The following is a 20,650-nucleotide window of genomic DNA, read 5'->3' as shown; positions in this document are numbered from 1 at the left end:
AGAAAAATAGAAGATACAGATTACTAAGGTTAGAAATAAAGAGGGCCATAGAAATTAAAAAAGAATATTGTGAGCAACTCCATGTCCACACATTTGATAACTTCAAAGAAATGGATGAGTTTTTTTAAAGAATGTATCTAAACTCACAAGGAGAAGCAAATAATCTGATTAATCCTGTATCTGTTTAAAAGGATTAATCAACAATTAATAACCTTCCAAAACAGAAAGCACCAGGCCCAGGTGCTTTTTGTGTTGAATTCTACCAATGAAGAAAGAAATCATGCCAATTTTCTACAATCTTTTCTAAAAAATAAAAGTAGTGGGAATATTTCCATAAAGCCAGCATGATCGTCATACTATAATCACACACAGACATTATAAGAAAGGAAAAATTGCAGACTGCAATCTCATAAAAAATCTTTGGTAACATAGTGCCTAAGGCATTTGACTGCTAATTAGAAGGCTGGTGGTTCAAACCCACCAGCCACTACTTGGAAGGAAGGTTGGGCAATCTACTTCTGTAGTGATACTGCCTTGGAAACCCAAGGAGGGGTCTCTGTGAGTCAAGTTCAGCTCAACATCAGTGAGTTTTTTTTTTTTTTTAATCTCTCATAAGGAGCTCTGGTGGCATAATGCCTAAGGCATTTGACTGCTAACCAGAAGGCTGGCCGTTCAAACCCACTAGCCACTCCTCAGAAGGAAGACTGGGCAGTCTCCTTCCTTAGAGATACTGCTTCAGAATCCCAAGGAGGGCTCTGAGTCGGAACCAACTCAATGGCAGTGAATTTGGTTTTTTTGGTTTTATGTCTCTTAAGTATAGAGTAGAAATCTTTAACAAAATGTGGTAGTTAAGTTTGTGTGTCACCTTGGCTAGGCCTGGTTGAGTGGCTGGGTAGCTGGTGGTAGTTATTCCCCATGATGAGACTGGCAATCAACTCCATGGTGGGACGGACCTACCACAAGCAGCTGAGTAACTGCTTTAGGGAGGTGGTCTGCTTCCTGTATATAAGAAACAGCTTTGGGAATGGTCTGTAGCTTACGGCATGCTTGAGCCCTACATGTAGCCATGTCATTGTTCAGCAGCCTGCCATGCTCTATCAACCTTGGGACTTTCAGTGAACTTGAATTAATGGCCTGTCGTGTGGTTTGGTAACATTGGGACTGTGCCATTTTACTTGCTGACCTTGGGCTTGTTAGCCTCAGCAGCCAGTAAGCTGCATGAGTGAAGAGATGCCTCTAGCTTCAGTGGGCTGGGAGCACGAGGCAGAGCTGAAGCCCAAGGTCAAGGGGCTTTCACACAGCCCCTGGAGCCTGGTACTTTGAACTTGGACTTCTAGCCTCCCGAACTGTAAGAGAATAAACTCCTGTTTGTTCAAGCCATCCTGTCTGTGGTACATACAGTCCTATCAGAGCAGCACTAGGTAACCAGAACACAAAATATTAGAAAATTATATCCAACAGTGTATAAAAAGAATTGTAAACCAAGATCAAGTGGCTTTTACTGCAGGTATTCAAGTCTGATTCAGCATTTGAAAATTAATGTAATCCATCACATCATTAGGCTATGAAGAGCAGTCCTAGGAGCATATCAGTTGATACAGGAAAAGCATTTGACGAAATCCAAACATACTCATAAATCTCTCAGCAAACTAGGGACAGAATTTTCTCCTCAGATTGATAAAGAACAGCTCCACATTCCTGCAGCTAACATCATATAGTCATATAGTATTGTTGTTGTTATGTGCTGTCGAGTTGGACCCAACTCATAGCAACCCCTCCTTGGGTTTCCGAGGCAGTATCACTATGGAAGTAAATTGCCCAGCCTTCCTTCTGAGGAGTGGCTGGTGGGTTTGAACCGTCAGCCTTCTGGTTAGCAGTCAAGTGCCTTAGGCACTACGCTACTAGAACTCCTAGTTCCCCCTTATAATTAGTTACTAGTTCCAAGAGTTTTTAGTTAATCCTTCAGCATTTTCTCCATAGATGTCTAATCATGTCATCTGTGAACAAAAAGTTTTATTTTTTCCTTCTTAGTCTATACACTCCCCACTCCACCACCCCTTTCCTGTCTTAATTATAGTAGTCTTGATCTATAGATTTAACACAGTTTCAATAGAAAATTCTGGGGGTTAACGTTCTGAGACTCCCAATGGTATACCTGAAACTGCATAGTACTGAACCCTATATATACTGTTTTTTTCCCCTATACACACATACTCATGGTAATGTTTAATTTATAAATTAGGTACAGTAAGATTAACAATAACTAGTAGGTACAGTGCCTAAGGCATTTCACTGCTAACCGGAAGGCTGGTGGTTCAAACCCACCAGCCACTCCTTGGAAAGAAGACTGGGCAATCTACTTCTGTTGTGATAACTGCCTCAGAAACCCAAAGAGGGGTCACTGTGAGTCAGAATTGACTCGATGGCCGTGAGTTTTTTTCAGAGTAATAAAATAGAAGTTATTACAATATACAGTAATAAATGTTATGTGAATGTAATCATACGAATTTATTTTTGTTTGTTTCTGGTAGCATAGTGCCTAAGGCATTTGACTGCTAACCAGAAGGTTGGCAGTTCAAACCCACCAACCACTCCTCGGAAGGAAGATTGGGCGATCTACTTCTGTAGTGATACTGCCTTGGAAACCCAAGGGAGGGGTCGCTGTGAGTCAGATTGACTTGATGGCGTTGAGGTTTTTTTTTTCCCTCCTTATTAAGTTGAGAACTTTCTCCATTTCACTTAAAAGAAACACTTTGTGGATTCTCTTTGGCATATCTGAATTGCCAGCATCACTTGCGCTTTGTGGCCATCATTAAGTAATATAAGGGTTACTTGAATACAAGCACCGTGATACTGCAAAAATGAATCCGATAACCATGACGGCATATTCAGCGTGGATACACTGATAGACAAAGGGATGATTCACATCCTGGGCAAGATAGCACAAAATTTCATCGTGGTACTCAGAATAACACACAATTTAAAACTTGTTTATTGTTTATTTGTGGGATTTTCCATTTAATATTTTTAGTTACCCATGGCAAGAAAAAATGTAGATAAGGGGGGATTACTATAATTAAGACAGGAAAGGGGTGGTGGAGTGGGGAGTGTATAGACTAAGAAGGAAAAAATAAAACTTTTTGTTCACAGATGACATGATTAGACATCTATGGAGAAAATGCTGAAGGATTAACTAAAAACTCTTGGAACTAGTAACTAATTATAACACGGTTGCAGAATACGAGGTTACTATACAACAGTTGAGAGCTCTGGTGGCATAGTGCCTGAGGGATTTGACTGCTAACCAGAAGGCTGGCAGTTCAAACCCACCAGCCACTCCTCGGAAGGAAGGTTGGGCAATCTACTACTGTAGTGATAGCGCCTTGGAAACCCAAGGAGGGGTCGCTGTGAGTCGGATCTGACTCAACGGCAGTGTGTTATTGTTTGTTGTTATACAACAATCATTTGCTTTTTGTCCTTCTTTCTTTTATTCTTTTCTTCTTTCCTCCTTCCTCCCTTCCTTCCATCTATTAAACAATTTAGAATTTTATTTTACAAGCATAACTATCATTTCACACACAAAAAATTAAACAGAAATAAACCTAACAAAATATCTGTAAGATCTATGTGAAGATAACTACAAAACAATGATGAAGGAAATTAAAGAAGATCTAAATAAGTGGAGAGATATTTCATGTTCATGCATAAGAAGACTCAATATTTTTGTCAATTCTTCCCATCTTGACCTATAGATTTAACACAGTTCCAATAGAAAATTCTGGAAATTATTTTGTGGATAGCAACAGACTGATTCTAAAGCTTATTTGGAAAGAAGAGCCAAGACAATATGGAAGAAAAACAAAGTTGGAGGACTGACACTACCCAATTTTAAGACTTGTTATAAAGCTACGCTGATTAAGACAGTGATATATTGGTGAAATAATAGATCAGTGGGACAAAGTAGAAGGCTAAGAAATTGACCCACGTAAATAGTGTTTGAACAAGATGCAAAGACAAATCAAAGGAGAAAAGATAGCCTTTTCAACAAATGGTGCTGAAACAAGTGGACATTCACATGCAAAAAAATGATTCTAGATACAGGCTTTACATCTTTCACAAATATTAACTCAAAATAGATCATGGACCTAAATGTAAAATACAAAACTATAACACATCTAGAAGCTGACAGAAATCTAGATGACCTTGAGTTTAGTAGTAATGGTTTAGATAAAACACTGGAAGCATAATCCACGAAAGCAAAATTTGGTAAGTTGGACTTTATTAAAACTCAAAAACTGCATGGTGAAAAACACTGTTAATAGAATGAAAAGACAAGCAGCAGACTGGGAGAAAATATTTGCAAAACAATATCTAATAAGGGACTTATATCTAAAATATACAAAGAACTCTTAAAACTCAACACTAAGAAAACCAGGAACCGAAATACAAAATGGGCAAAAGATCTGAACAAATACCTCACCAAATAAGATAACACAGAGGACGAATAACATATGAAAAGATGCTCTTCATCATATCTCATTAGGGAATTACAAATTAAACCACCGATGAGATACCACTACACACCTCTTGGAATGAGTAAAATTCAGCACACTGACATCAAATTCTGGCAAGGTTATGGACCAACAGCAACTATCGTTTATTGCTGGAGGGAATACCAAATATAGCCCTTTGTAAGACCAACTGTTGGTTTCTTATAAAGCCAAACATAGGCTTACTGTGTGATCTATAACCAACACTCCCAAATAGTTCTCAAATGAGGTGAAAGCTTATGTCCACATAAAAACTTACACACAAATGTTTGTAGCAGCTTTATTCATAATTGCCAATAATTGAAAGCAGCCAAGATGCCCTTCAGTAGGTGAATGAATAAACAAATCTGGTATATCTGAATATAATTAATAAAAAGAGATGAGCTATCAAGCTATGAAAAGATATGGAACAACCTTAAATGCATATTGCTGTGTGTGAAAAATGTTAGTCTGAAAAGGCGGTCAACTATTTCCAAGTTTATGACATTCTGGAAAAGGTATGACTATAGAGATAGTAATAAGACCAGTAGTTTCCAGAGGTTCAGGAGGAAAGAGAGGAATACAAAAGAAGTGTCCATGTCTCCAGGGTAATTACCAGCCTGCTGCATGAATGCCTGTCACCATCCAAGAAGCTCGTCTGAGCTTCAGTGCCCAGACTTTTTATTGTGGCTTTATTACATAGGAAGGAGATCTGGTTAAACTGTTGCAGTGGTTAAACCATTTGGCTGCTAATCAAAAGATTGGTGATTCAAACCCACCAGCCACTCCATTGGAGAAAGATGAGGCAGTCTGCTTCTGGTAAAGATTTGTTATGTGCCGTCGAGTCGGACCCAACTCATAGCGACCCCTCCTTGGGTTTCCAAACCAATATCACTACAGAAGTAGATTGCCCAATCTTTCTTCTGAGGAGTGGCTGGTGGGTTTGAATTGCCAGCTTTCTGGTTAGCGGTCAAGTGCCTTAGACACTATGGTACCAGAGCTCCTGACAGCCTTGGAAATGCTGTGATCAGTTCTACTCTGTACTATCAGGTCACTATGCATTAGAACTAACTCTGTGGCAGTGTGTTTGGTTTGGTTACACACAGGCATTATTGATTGAATCACTGGCTACATAATTGAACTTGCTCTCCAGGCGCATTCCCTCCTCAGAAGTCTAACTGATACCATGTGATAGATATTTGTGCTGTGGCCATCTCCCGTCCTGATTTGTCTTCTTAGCAGAAACTCTTGGTGTGGTCTGATAGCCTCCATGAATAACATAGATATCCCAGTCACTGGTAGAATTCTGAGGATTAAGAGATTACCTAAAGCCAAATTCTTTGGGTAAAGTTAATCCTTCATTCCATAGAAAAACTACCTGAAAATCTTTACTTAACTCTCTTAATGATTTTCAAAATGATTTGGTGCGGTTGTACTGTTAGATTTCTGTATTTTGTATAGAATTACAAGCATTTACCAATTGATATTTCAGCCATACTTTTGATGCTTGAATGAATTATGAGAGACTTTGAGAGATGATAAAATACTTGTGTATCATCTCTAAAAGTCTCTCATGCCTTATTCAGTAATAATCACTATTTCATCTGACAACCTTGTATATTTTAAGTGTGTTAATTTGATATTTATTTATTTCTCAGAATAGAACTTCATTCTTTCCCAAATATGCACTTTTTAAAACAATGAATTTCCTCATAATTGGTAGTCAACACATCTTGTGTCATAGCCTGTAACGTAGCCATTCTTCATAATAAATTTAACACTTCTACAAAGAGCTTCCTTAAAGTTATTGATTCTTTACCATTTCAGTGTAAGGTCATCTTTTCTTAACTATTTTTTAATCATGACAGAATTAGTATCACATTTATTCTTAGTAAAACCAAACCAAACTCACTGCCATCGAGTTGGGTCTGACTCATAAGTGACCCCTCCTTGGGTTTCTGAGGCTGTATCACAATGGAAGTAGATTGCCCAACCTTCCTTCCAAGGAGTGGCTGGTGGGTTTGAACCACCAGCCTTCTGGTTAGCAGTCAAATGCCTTACGCACTATACCACCAGAGCTCCCATTCTTAGTGAATAGTAGAGTAGCCTGCTTTTTGCTTCCTCATTCTCAGCTCTTTTTTCTGAGCCTCTTTTAATAACTGAATTTTTGTTCTCTCTGAGATTGTACATATAAGTAATTTGTGATTTACTCCCACAAAATTTTACAAATTTTTCAATTTCTGAAACCTGATTTTACTTGGATTCATTTTCTTTATCATTGACTTTTTAAATAAAGTAAAAGTAAATTACTGTACATCTTGATGAGTTAGTTTTTTTAATGGCCTTATTTTTCCATTTTCTTTACTGTTTAAGATTCTTTATACCTACCTCCATTTCTCTGTTTCACTTCTTCCCCCTTTGATAAGGTCATTAGATTATAGTGAGATGATTCTTCAACCCCCTAGGATCCAGGTTGGGTTGAGATCAGTATTCTCAGAATTTGGTTGAGGCCCGGGCCAATAATCTGGGCAAAGTGATTTGTTCGTACTGGCTCAATCATTGTAAAGCATGAGCCTTTTGGTGTGTGTGTGCATTTCTTTATAAGGGGGCTTTCAAGGAGAGGGGGAGACATTTTCTTGCTTTGGAATGTATAGTATATACATATAAGACCTGGAACTGGCACAACCATTTTTTCTAAATTATGTCACTTAGTCTGGGGCCAATGTCAACAAATAGAAGAGACTTGAGAAGATTTCAGAGTAATGGAGCAGGAGCCCTGATGAAAATAATTCTTTAAACACACTGTACTTCTAGAATTTATACTTAGATAACAACAACAAACTAATAAATACAGTGGAAGAAATGACAAGATAAAAGAGCTTAACAAAAGATTTCAAAGAGCAGCTTAAAAAGACAAAGCTTTATAATGAAATGTGCAGTGAGAAAACCAAAAGGGAAGGATATGTTTGGCATTTCTGCAGCTGAAAGAACTGAAGAAAAAAGTTCAAGCCTTGATTTGCAATATTGAAGGATTCTATGGGCCAAATATTGAACAATCCAGGAAGCATTAAAAGAAGGGGGAAGGAATACAAAGAGTCATTGTACCAAAAAAAAAAAAAAAAGGCCCATGTTCAGCTATTTCAGGAAATGGAATATGATCAAGAACCAATGGCATTGAAGGAAGATACCTAGGCTGCACTGAAGGAATTGGCAGAAAAAAAATAAGGCTCCAGGAATTGATGAAATACCCATTGAGATGTTTCAGGAAATGATTGCAGTGCTGGAGATGATTATTCATTTATGCCAAGAAATTTGGAAAACAGCTGTCTGGCCAACTGACTGGAAGAGTTTGATATTTCTGCCCATTCCAAAGAAAGGTGATGGAACAGAATGTGGAAGTTATTGAACAATGCTATTAATACCACATGCAAGTAAAATTTTGCTGAAGATAATTGATAAACAGTTGCACCATATATTGACGTGGGACTTGGAGAAATTCAAGCTAGATACATAGGAGGGCCTGGAAGGAGAGATATCATTGCTGATGTCAGATGGATCTTAGCTGAAAGAAAAGACTAAGAAAAGACTACCAGAAAGATGTCTACCTGTGTTTTATTGCCTATGCAAAGACATTCAACTGTGTGGATCATAACAAATTATGGATAACATCACAGAGAATGGAAATTCCAGAACACATGATTGTTCTCTCTTAGGAACCTGTAGATAGATCAAGAGACTGTCATTTGAACAGAGTGAGGGGATACTGCATGATTTAAAATCAGGAAGGATGTATGGCAGGGTATCTTCACCATGCTTATTCAGTCTCTATGCTGAGCAAATCATCTGAGAAACTGCACTATATGAAGAAGAATGCTGCATCAGGCTTGGAGGAAGAACCATTAACAAACTGCAATATGCAGATGACACAGCTTGCTTGCTGAAAGTGAGATGATTTCAAGCACTTACTGATGAAGATCAAAGACTACAGTCTTCAATATGGAGTACAACTCAAGATAAAAAAAAAAAAATTCTTACAACTGGACCAATGAGCAGCATCATGATAAACAGAAAAAAGATTAAAGTTGTCAGGGATTTCATTTTGCTTGTATCCACAGTCAACACAACAGGAAATCACATGTTGTATTGCACTGGAAAAATCTTCTGCAAAAGAACTCTTTACAGTATTGAAGAACAAAGATGTTACTTTGAAGACTAAGGTGCACCTGACTCAAGACAGGGTATTTTCAATCACCTCATATGCATGTGAAAGCTGGACAATGAATAAGGAAGACTAAAGAAGAGTTGATGCCTTTGAATTATGGTGTTGGTGAAGAATACTGAAAACAGGATAGAATGCCAGAAGAAAAAACAATCTGTTCTGGAAAGAAGTGCAGCCAGAATGTTCTTGGAAGCGAGAATGACCAGAATTCATCTCACCTACTTTTGTTATGTTTTCAGAAAGGATAATTCCCTGGAGAAGCATGTCATGCTGGTAAAGTGGAGGGTCATTGAAAAAGAAGAGGACTCTCAACAAGATGGATTGACACAATGGCTAAAACGATGGACTCAAGTATAGCAAGTGTTGTGAGGATGCTACACAGCTAGGCAGTGTGTCGTTCTGTTGTACATAGGGTCACTGTGAGTCAGAACTGATTCCATGGCAGCTAACAACAATAAATACAATAGTGTTTCTCTTGCTTTCTATGTCTTGACTGATACCTACAGATTATAAAATAAATTTATTGATAGACAATAATGCAAAAATTTCATAGAATTTGGAACATGCAGAAAAAGATGTTTTTATTTTGAAATTTGACTTATAGCACATAAATATTTTAACTTTTAACTTATTTTTGAGCCTTTACTCAAGGTGTTAAAATAATTTGTTTTAAATTTATTTTTAAAAACTTTTATTGTAAATTTGGATGAAAGTTTACAGAACAAATTCATTTTCCATACAGCAGTTCATACACATTTTGTTTCGTGATACTGATTTCACTTCCCCACAGTGTAACATCTCTCTTCCCACTTCCTCCTCTAAGTTACCTCTTCCCTGTGTCCTTCCCACCCATGCAGTCTCAGCCCCTGTGTAAACACTACCCTTCTCCCACAATTGATTGTTCCAAGGAGGGTATCTAACTGATATAAATGTTCACGCCATATATCTGTTTTTTTTGTTTGGTTGGAAGCTACAAGAGTGAGTTCAAATCCAGACCAAAAGTGCCCTGAAATACTAGGGGCCATAGTCTCAGGGGTCTCCCCAGGCTCTTGGCAGACCAGCAAACCTGGTCTTTTTTTTTCTTTTGTGATTTTGAGTTTTGTTCCACGTTGTTCTCCCACTATGTCCAACCCTTCTGCACAGATCCCCCTCCAAATGGTTGACATTGGTAGCCGGGCACCATCTAGTTCTTTTGGTCGTCTGGTCACACAAGCTGAGGATTGCATGGTCTACTAGTCCCTTGGACTAATTGTTTCCATGCATCTTTGGTTTTGCCTAAGGCATTTACTGCTAACCAGAAGGCTGGCGGTTGAAACTTACCAGCCACTCCTCGGAAAGAAGATTGGGCAATCTACTTCTGTAATGATACCACCTTGGAAACCCAAGGAGGGGTCGCTATGGGTCAGATCCAACTCGATGGCAGTGAGTTTGTTTTTTTTGGGGGGGGCGGGAGTGAGTATATATGTTCCTTAAGGTATTAAAAATATCATTTTAAAAAGAGTATTTTAGGGACTTCTGGTAAGATGGCAGGCTAGACAGGCTACAGAGACCCAATTCAAAAAAGAAAAGAGAAACTACTTCTAACCAGAAGGCTAGTGTAGTGGTTCAAACCCATCAGCCACTCCTCGGAAGGAAGGTTGGGCAATCTACTCCCATAGGGATACCGCTTCGGAAACCCACGGAAGGGTTGCTATGAGTCGGATCCGACTCGACAGAAGTGAGTTTGGGTTTTTTGTTTTATGTATGTTCTTTTGGGTGGATAGACCATGGTGTGAGTATCAGCTGTTGGGCAATTCTCATTTATATCTTACTTTAAGATAATATTAAGGAGCTTTGGTGGTGTAGTGGTTAAGGCATTTGGCTGGTAACTGAAAGGTTGCTGGGGCCGCTCTGTGGAAGATGAGGCAGTCCGCTTCTGTAAAGGTTTACATCCTTTGAAACCCAGTGATGGTGCTAAGAGTTGGAATAGACTTGATGGCACTGAGTTTGGTTTTTAGTTTTTAAGATAATACTACGAGCCATTCAACTCTATTTCCTTTCAGCAAGGCCACAGGTTATAGCAATTTTAAGTGACTCCTTACCTTCTTTTGCTTTTCTGTTTACAATTTTTTTGTTTGTTTTTGTTTTCGCGGGGAAAATGGAATAAATTTTAACACCTTGTTGACTATGATTTGTGTAAAGTTGATACTTCCCTTAAGTGGGTTCTTTCAGTCACTCATTCTTTGAGGTAATCTATTAAGAAATAACTACTGTTACTGAATATTTTGATCAAAGATTCTGTAGAAGAATCCTGATCAAAAAGGGAAAAATGCAGCACAGATTCATAAATTCTCATAGGCTCAAGACTTTCTGGAGCCATGGAGGCTTGATGAACCCCTGAAAGTTGCCCTGAGATAATCTTTAAACCTTAAAACAAAAACAAAACAAAATCTGCTGAAGTCTTCTTAAAACTGAAATTAGTAAAGAACGTCTACTTTGGATGTCCTGGAGGTTGCATAGGGTCACTGTGAGTCGAAATCGAGTATACAGCAATGGTTTTGGTTTTGTTTGTCATATGGTATCAAATTGACAGCAACTGAAAGATTAGATAAGAACTTTTTAGGTGGCATTGAGTCTCTGTATGTAATGTTTTATATTATGTAATGAGGGAAGAACAACTCAGAAAAGGATGATGAGAATGGTTTGTTGTTGTTAGGTGCTGAGGAGTCATCTCCGACTCAGAGTGACCCTGTGCACACCAGAATGAAACACCGCCCGGTACTGTGCCAACTCCACAATCCTAGCTGTATTTGAGCCCATCACCACAGCCACTGTGTCCGTCCATCTCATTGAGGTCCTTCCCCTCTTTAGTCGACCCTCCACCTTACCAAGCATGACATCCTTCTTCAGGGAGTGGTCCCTTCTGATAACATGACCAAAGTAGGCGAGACGAAGTCTGGCCATTCTTGCTTCCAAGGAGCATGCTGGCTGCATTTCCTCCAGGTCAGATTTGTTAGTTCTTTAAGCAGTCCATTGTACTTTCAGCATTCTTCGCCAGCATCACAACTCAAAAGCATCAGTTCTTTTGTTCTACTTATTCATTGTCCAGCTCTCACGTGCATATGAGGCAATTGAAAACACCATGGCTTGTGTCAGGCGCTGGAGCTCTGGTGGCATAGTGCCGAAGGCATTTGACTGCTAACCAGAAGGCTGGTGGTACAAACCCATAAGCTACTCCTCAGATGGAAGACTGGGCAATCTACTTCTGTAGAGATACTGCCTTGGAAACCCAAGGAGGGGTCTCTATGAGACATATCTGACTCCATGGCAGTGGATTTGGTTTGTTCTTGTTTTTGTGTGTCAGGCACACGTTAGTCATCAAGGAGACATCTTTGCTCTTCAGCACTTGAAAGAAGTCCCTTATAGCTGATTTGCCCAGTGCTATATGTTGTCTGATGTCCTGACTGCTGCTTCCATTAGCCTTGATTGTAAACCAAGCAGTGTGAAGTCTTTGACAACTTTAATCTTTTCTCCGTTTATCGTGATGCTGCTTATAGGTCCAGTTGTGAGGATTTTTGTTTTCTTTATATTGAGATGTAATCCACACTGCAGACTGTATTCTTCAACCTTCATCAGTAAGCTTCAAGTCATCCTCACTTTCAGCAAGCAAAGTTGTGTTGTCGGTGTATTGCAGATTGTAACGATTCTTCCTCCAATCTTGATGCCACATTTTTCTTCATATAGTCCAGCTTCTCGGATTATTTGCTCAGCATTTGGATTGAATAAGTTTGGTGAAAGGATACAACCCCGATACACTCCGTTCTTGATTTTAAACCATGCAGTGTCCCCTTGTTCCATTTGAACAACAGCCCTCCTGGTCTATGTACAGGTTCCTTATGAGTACAATTAAGTGTTCTGGAATTCCCATTCTTCTTAATGTTACCCACAATTTATTTTGATCCACACAATCAAATGTTTTTGCATAGTCAGTAAAACACAAGTAAACATCTTTCTGCTATTCTTTGCTTTCAGCCAAGATCCATCTGACATCAGCAGTGATACTCCTTGTTCCATGTCCTATTCCGAATCCAGCTTGCACCTCTGGAAGTTCTCTGTCAATATACTGCTGCAACCATTTTTGAATTGTCTTCCGTAAGATTTTACTTGCATGCAGTATTAATTATATTGGTTAATAATTTCTACATTGTGTGGGATCACCTTTCTTTGGAGTGAATACAAACATGGATCTCTTCCAGTCAGTTGGCCAGGTAGCTGTCTTCAAAATCTCTTGGCATAACTGAGTGAGTGCTTCCAACAGAGTGTCTGTTAGTTGAAACATCTCACTGGGTATTCTGTCAATTCCTGGCAGCTTGTTCTTCACCAATTCTTTCAGTGCATCTTCAGGTGCTTCCATCATTACCATTGGTTCTTGATCTTATGCCACCTCCTGAAATGGATGAAGATCGACCAGGTCTTTTTGGTATCGTGACTCGGTGTATTCCTTCCATCTTCTTTTGATGTTTCTTGCATCATTCAATATTTTGCCCACAGAATTTTTCATAATTGCAAGTCGAGGATTAAATTTTTTCCTCAGTTCTTTCAGCTTGAGAAATGCTGAGTGTGTTCTTCCCTTTTGGTTTTCTAACTCCAGGTCTTTGCACATTTCATTAAGTAATTGACTTTGTCTGCTTGAGCTACTGTTTGAAATCTTCTGTTCAGCTCTTTTATCTTGTAATTTCTTCATTTACTTTAGCTACTCTCTGCTCAAGGGCAACTTTCAGTCTCTTCTGACATTCAGTTTGGTCTTTTCTTCCTTTCTTGTCTTTTTAGTGATCTCTTGCTTTCTTCATGGATGATGTGCTTGATATCATCCCACAATTCTTCTGGTTTTGGGTCATTGGTGTTCAGTGCATCAAATCTGTTCTTTAGTTGGTCTCTAAATTCAGGAGGGAAATCATATTTTGGCTCTCGTGGATTTGTTTTAATGGTCTTCAACTTCAAGTTGAACTTGCATATGAGCAGTTGACAGTCTGTTCCACAGTCAGCTCCTGGCCTGGTTTTGGATGAAGGTATTGAGCTGCTCCATCTCCTCTTGCCACAGATGTAGTCAGTCTGATTCCTGTGTCCTCCACCTGGTGAAGTCCACGTGTAGAGCCGCTGTTCGTATTGTTGAAAAAAGGTATTTGCAACAAATAAGTCTTTGGTCTTGCAAAATTCTATCATGTGATCTCCAGCATTATTTCTGTTACCAAAGCCAAATTTTCCAAGTACCAGTGATTTTTCTTTGTTTCCAACTTTTGCATTCCAGTCACCAGTGATAATTAACACATCTTGATTGCTTGTTTGGTTAATTTCAGACTGCAGAAGTTCGTAAATATCTTCAATTTCATCTTTAGCTTTGGCGGTTGGTGCATAAATTTGAGTAATAGTCATATTAACTGGTCTTCCTTGTAGGTGTATGGATATTATCCTGTCACTGACAGCATTATACTTCTGGACAGATCTTGAAACATCTTTGCAATGATGAATGCCATGCCATTCTCTTCAAATTGTCATTCCCGGCATAGTAGATCATATGATTGTCTGATACGAAATGCTCCAGACCGGTCCATTTCAGCTCCCTAATGCCTAGGATATCAATCTTTATGTGTTCCATTTCATTTTTGACAACTTCCAATTTCCCTAGGTTCATACTTCATACATTCCATGTTCTGATATTAATGGATGTTTGTAGCTGTTTCTGCGTAATTTGAGTTGTGCCACGTCAGCCAATGGAGGTCCCAAAAGCTTTACTTTATCCTTATCATTAAGGTTGATTCTAGTCTGATGATGCAGCTCTTTCCCAGTCGTACCTTAAGTGCCTTCTGAATTAAGGGGCTCATCTTTCTGCACTGTATCGGACAGTGTTTCTGGGCTGTTCATAAAGTTGCTCAGTAATGTATCAGACAGTGTTTCTCTGCTATTCATAAAGTTTTCCCCAGCTGATTCTTTGAGAAGTGGATGGCCTCTTCCTTCTACCTAGTCTGTCTCAATTTGTAATCTGCGTTGAAACCTGTGCCCCATGTGCAACCCTGCTGGTGTTTGAAACATCGGGGGCACAGCCTGAAGCCTCACAGCAACGTGCAAGCCACTACAGTATGATAAACTGAGAGACATGTTCGTCTCCCTTAGTTGTTCAAAACCTCTCTGCCCTCCTTGGTTGTACGACTCAAAGAATGTAATCATTGTCACTGAATAGTAGATTTAGAAACTGTTGAATTGGTGTGTTATACTGTGTATATTCCCAACAGTGATAAAATTTAAAAAAAAAAACGACTTGTTTATTTGAGAAACAGTGTGTAATCTAGTAGGCTGACTGTTAACGGTAAATTAATAGCTAAAGAATACAGCAAATTTTGTAGATCTCCAATCTCTGACTTTATTCACTTCATATTTTCCTTCGAAGTGTTTGACAGAATGGAGTGTGGTCTTTTCCTGGAAATAGTGTTCTTTTATTACGTTTTACTGTATCTTCAGTCGCTTAGATTGCAGTGAGTCACTATATATTTATTGTAGTGACCATATCTTCAGTAACTAATTTCAACTTTTAGGTGAGCAATTCTAGTTATATAGTCTCCTTTTACCACAACTAAATAAAATTCTTCCTCATGTTCACGTTCTCAGTAAATATCTTGCATTTATTTCTTAACCATACAACTCCTTATTTTTTAGTAATTTCTTACATGATCTAGTTAGTAGTAATTTTTAAAAAATAATAGCTAAACGTATCTCTCTGCTTATTCTAATGATGACTTGCAAACACGTAAATTTTCCCACAGCTGACATTATCCCTGGAATTGAAATGACTGTAAGACTATCAAAATCACTTACTGTAATTGCATAAAGTGAGTCTTAACTTCATCTTTTAGTAAGACCTCTTAGATATCATTTCAAATTCTGTTTCTAATGGTGATTCATTGTGTAAATCGATCTTTGTTTTGTCCTCCTTCCTTTCAGTAGCTGTATAAATCCTTTTCTTTCTTGCTCCTCATGTTCCTTTTGTTTGTTTGAGATTTGAGATCATAATTAGGGGAGAGACTGTTTCATTTTTTTTTTTTAAAAAGTAAAATTCACTGCCATCAATTTGATTCCTACTGATAGCGACCCCCTTTGGGTTTCTGAGGCAGTAAATCTTTATGGAAGTAGATGGCCCAGTCTTCCTTCTGTGGAGTGGCTGGTGGATTTAAACCACCCACCTTTTGGTTGGTAGTCAAATGCCTTAAGCCCTATGCCACCAGAGCTCCTTCACAGACATGAATTTTTGAATTACTGGTTTCTTTCTTTCATCTTCTTATACTAAGCATATTCCATATTCCTCTTATGTTTTAAATTTGTATTATCTCTTTCTCTCCTTCAGTCCCTGTCTCAATATAATTTTCCAAAATTGCTATAAATCTCTTTTCTCACTTAGTTGTTTTGACTCAGTTCTTAGATCTGCAAAATGTAAATATAAAAATATATAAAATAAAAATATCTTTCACTGATAATTCAGAAAGTCTGGTCAAGGTGTTGTCATTAGCATTTCTTCTAAATGAGAGTTGTCATAGAGCAATAAACTAAACTGATAAAAAAAGGAGCTCTGGTGGCTTAGTGCCTAAGATTTTTGACTACTAACCAGAAGGCTAGTAGTTCAAACCCACCAGCTATTCCTCGGAAGGAAGATTGGGCAATCCACTTTTTTTTTTTTTAATTCTGATTTGGGTGAGAGTTTACAGAGCAAATTCACTTTCCAAAGAGCAGTTCACATACACGTTGTCTGATGACATTGACAGTTACCCCAATACAAAACCTCCCCTCCCACTTTCTGCCGATAGTTACCTCTTCCCTATGTCCATCCCTCCATGCACTCCTGACCTCTGAACTGTCTCCCTGTGCATAAATAGCCCTTCTTTCTCCCATGATTGTTCTCTCCAAGGGATGTATCTACCTCAGGTACATGTTCAACTCTTATGCCTGTCTTTTATTTGGCTAGAAGCCACAGGTTTGGGTTCAATTCCAGACCTGAAGGGCAGCTGGGGACCATAGTCTCAGTGGTTCCACCACGCTCTATCAGACCAGCAAACCTGGTCTCCCTCCCTGCCACCGAAATGATTTTGAGTTTTGTTCCACATTGTTTTCCCTCTCTATCCAGGATCTCCTACATAGATCCCCCACTGAGTGGTTGACAGTGGTAGCCAGGCACCATCTAGTTATTCTGGTCTCATAGTCCTGTAGGCTGAGGATCACATGGTGTACCAGTTGTGAGGACTAATTGTTTCCGTGAATCTTTCGTTTTCTTTATTCTTCTTTGCTCTGGATGAGGAGAGACCCATTGTTGCATCTAGATGGCTGCTTGCAAGCTTTTAATAGGCCAGTCACTACTCGCCAAAGTAGGAGGTGGAACAGTGTTTTGTGTAGTATGTTATGGGCAATCTACTTCTGTAGAGATAGGCCTCGGAAACCCAAAGAGGGGTTGCTATGAGTCAGATCCGACTTGACGGCAGTGTTTGCTTTTTGGTTATGAGATAGGATGTTAGATCATGCTTTCTTGATACCATAAATAAGGTCATATGATAAAAATCATATGTTTTATAAATCAAGAACGCTTAAAAATCTCTTTAAAAGAAACAAACAACAGACTATGAAGACACCAGTTCTTTATTATTCCAGTAAATTTAAGTAAAATTGAAAAATTTACTTTAAAATTGTACTATCAGTCTAATCTGAATATATTTGCAATATACTAGAGTGGTAGCAGTAGCAGTCATTTTTAGTTTCTAACTTGGGGTTTACTGAAAATTGGTTATCATATGCTTTTTATTAATTTATAACCATGAGCCTATATATTAACATGATATTATAAATGCAGCTTATTTTAGCAGTGTATTTGAAAATCCCCTTTGGTATTAAATTGTAAAGCTAATTATTTTAATGTATTTCCTTGGTAGCTTTGCTGAGAACTTCAGCCTTTTTAAAGCCATAATATTAAATTTTGAATTTCTTCCCATTTCAATTACTTCATCCCTTCTCCTACCTGATGATTGGCCTTGAGAAGTTATATGAGTTGTGCTTTAACTTCTCCCCATATGGTGTCAAAGCTGGCTTCAGGTTTCTCTGGTACAAAAGCCTAGTTTTCTTTTTCTTTATATCACTGAAAATTTCATAAGGAGAAGATCCCTACTTGATATCAGGAGGTTAGGTGGAGTGTCGGACATAGGGGTGTGAGGACTGAATGAATGCTTGCAGAACTGCAAGGGCAACTGTGATGGACAGTACTGCTGCAGCTGTTTCCACACATACTGTTTTAGAGTAGCCATTGCCTTTCATACATGGGTCCTTAAAAATTCCAGGACAGCCAGCTGCCTATAATTTGTATTCATACTCAGACATTTTTATGACTGCACCTAAATGTGAAGGAGAAGATGTTGAATTGACTCCTGTAAGCTTTTAAAATGAGTGTAGACCTTGACCCACAGTTTGAAAACCACAACACTAAACAATCGGCACTTAGTATAAAGAAACACATGATTTTTTTTTGTGTGTGGACTTTCTATTAAAAATGACTTTCCTACTCTCTATCGCTTATGTTGTTGTTATTTGCCATCGAGTCGGCCCCAACTCGTAGCGGCCCCTCCTTGGGTTTCCGAGGCAGTTATCACTACGGAAGTAGGAATGCCCAACCTTCTTTCTGAGGAGTGGCTGGTGGGTTTGAACAGCCAGCCTTCTGGTTAGCAGTCAAGTGCCTTAGGCACTATGTCACCACAGCTCCCAAAGCTGCTATTTACTTAACAGGAAATTTTTAGGGTTCTCTATTATCTGTGTAGCATAGTGGCTAAGACACTTGCCTGCTAACCAGATGGCTGGCGGTTCAAACCCACCAGCCACTCCTCGGAAGGAAGGTTGGGCAATCCTACTTCCGTAGTGATACTGCCTCGGAAACCCAAGGAGGGGTCGCTATGAGTCGGGTTTGACTCGATGGCATATAACAACAACAACATTATCTGTGTGTATATCCAGAGCATCTAAAGGAGGTACACATAGAATCTAATTTAAATTGAATATTTTAATGAACTTTACAGTCTCTGTTTTTAAACATGTTATTTCTCTTTAGTTGTTCAGAATACAGTGATAATTTGAAATTTTATTTCCTTGAGCTTGTCTTTATTTTCCCCATCATTCCAGGTACTCCTATTAACTTTTATTGTAATAGGTGGTGCTCCAGATAACAGGTATGTGAAGGGGCTTGGTTTTTGTTTTTAAGTAATTTATTATTATTTTTTGTTGTTGTTGATGTTGAAAATAAGCAGCAAAAGTAGGGGTTTAGTTTCATAACCTGTTGGTATTTTTTAAAAAAGGAAAGGAAAGAAGAAGCCTCTTGAATTTCTATGTCACCAAATAGAGTTTTGTTTTACATTTGCTTTCTTTGTTACTGGTTGTTTGAATGAATTGTATGAAAAACAGAATGGTCATATGGAACTATGTAGCTTCTTCCGCTAACCTCATTCATCCCATATCAAAGGATAGGTTGAGTTTCTTGCTCATTATAATTGCCATATGTTTTAAAAAATAGTTAAAGGATTATAGGAAACAGTAGATTTTATATAAAATAATAAATTCTTAGAGATCTAAGATATTAAAACATACTAACTCACTGCTGTTGAGTCGGATCCGACTCATAGCCACCCCTCCTTGGTTTCCAAGGCTGTATCACTACAGAAGTAGATTGCCCAACTTACCTTCTGAGGAATGGCTGGTGGGTTTGAAAAGCACTCCTACTCTGAATAGAAAGATTTGGAACTAGCATTAAAACGTAAGTTTGGTATGCAAATGGTATATTCAGAAAGACTTCTTTTATAGTCTGACCGTAGACTGACAAAAAATTATATGTTAGTGTTTTGTGCAGATTGAAACCCAAGATAAAAACGGCTGAAGTTTTTTTTTTTTTTTTTTAAATAGTATATAAATCCATACATGTGAGTGTGTACTGAAGCTAATTTCTATTATGGATGGAGAGAATTCTTGAAGAGTTTAAATAAAATCTTCATTGTAGAAAAAGTTGTCAGTGTTAGAGTTGAAGATTTTCATTGAAACTCTCTGTGTGCGTTTCTTTCAGATATGGAAACAAGTGAAAAAATCCAAGGAAGTGGAATACTTCAGCTATTTGCAAATCTCTTGACTCCGCAGTCATCCTGCACAGCCAAAGTAGCTAACATCATAGCAGAAGTAGCCAAAAATGGTGAGGTTTTCCTCAAGAACTTTTCTGCTGGGAACATCTTCAGTTTTACACCTTACTTGTCAGTATGTTTTATTCATTTATGTTTTACTTTTATAGCTTAGACATTTTTATTTCTTTATATTTCTCTTTGATTTTTTTCATGTACTTGTTTGAAATGACTTGTTATAATCATTTTTTCTATACATCTTTCATTTGTTACTGCTTTCCTTCATAGTAGCGTTCAGGAAAGGCTCTGCTAGTCCCCGCTGTACTTGTATCATTTATTTCTTTGGTTTTAATTATCTTTTATCTTCATTGTCATGGAAATATTTGCCTTTTTTATGTATATTTTGATTTGTGTTATAACCAGATAAACTCACTGTTTTTGTTGTTGTTGTTAGTGTGGCCTATCTTACTCATACTGGCACTTAACTTCAACAGTGCAGTTCTGTTTTGTCCCCTCATCTTCTGGGAAAACATATATTCCTTAAGTTTCCATGTAAGAATACTTTGGAAAATCAACAATGATGACAAAATTTAGTTTATACATTACTTAATCCATTGCTATTGGTTTATATTCAGTAATGGATTCCTTGTTGTTGTTGTTGTTGTTATGTGCCGTCGAGTCGGCCCCGACTCATAGCGACCCCTCCTTGGGTTTCCGAGGCAGTATCACTACGGAAGTAGGAT

The 20,650-nt window shown here is 38.3% G+C and overlaps 1 protein-coding gene across 1 annotated transcript in view; it reads left to right on the top strand.

Moving 5' to 3' along the window:
• RAP1GDS1 (Rap1 GTPase-GDP dissociation stimulator 1) overlaps window positions 1–20,650 on the top strand; it is a 238,173-nt gene that overhangs the window by 32,784 nt on the left and 184,739 nt on the right. Inside the window, exon 3 of the mRNA XM_042781729.1 lies at window positions 19,859–19,981. Coding sequence (XP_042637663.1) covers window positions 19,859–19,981 — 123 coding nt within the window. The remainder of the gene's footprint in view (window positions 1–19,858; window positions 19,982–20,650) is intronic.

Source organism: Orycteropus afer, unplaced genomic scaffold (genome assembly GCF_000298275.1).
Source record: "Orycteropus afer afer isolate SDZICR_OR568_19922 unplaced genomic scaffold, OryAfe1.0 scaffold00159, whole genome shotgun sequence".
In the NCBI taxonomy this organism is placed as follows: domain Eukaryota; kingdom Metazoa; phylum Chordata; class Mammalia; order Tubulidentata; family Orycteropodidae; genus Orycteropus; species Orycteropus afer.
This window is presented reverse-complemented; position numbering and strand designations above follow the sequence as displayed.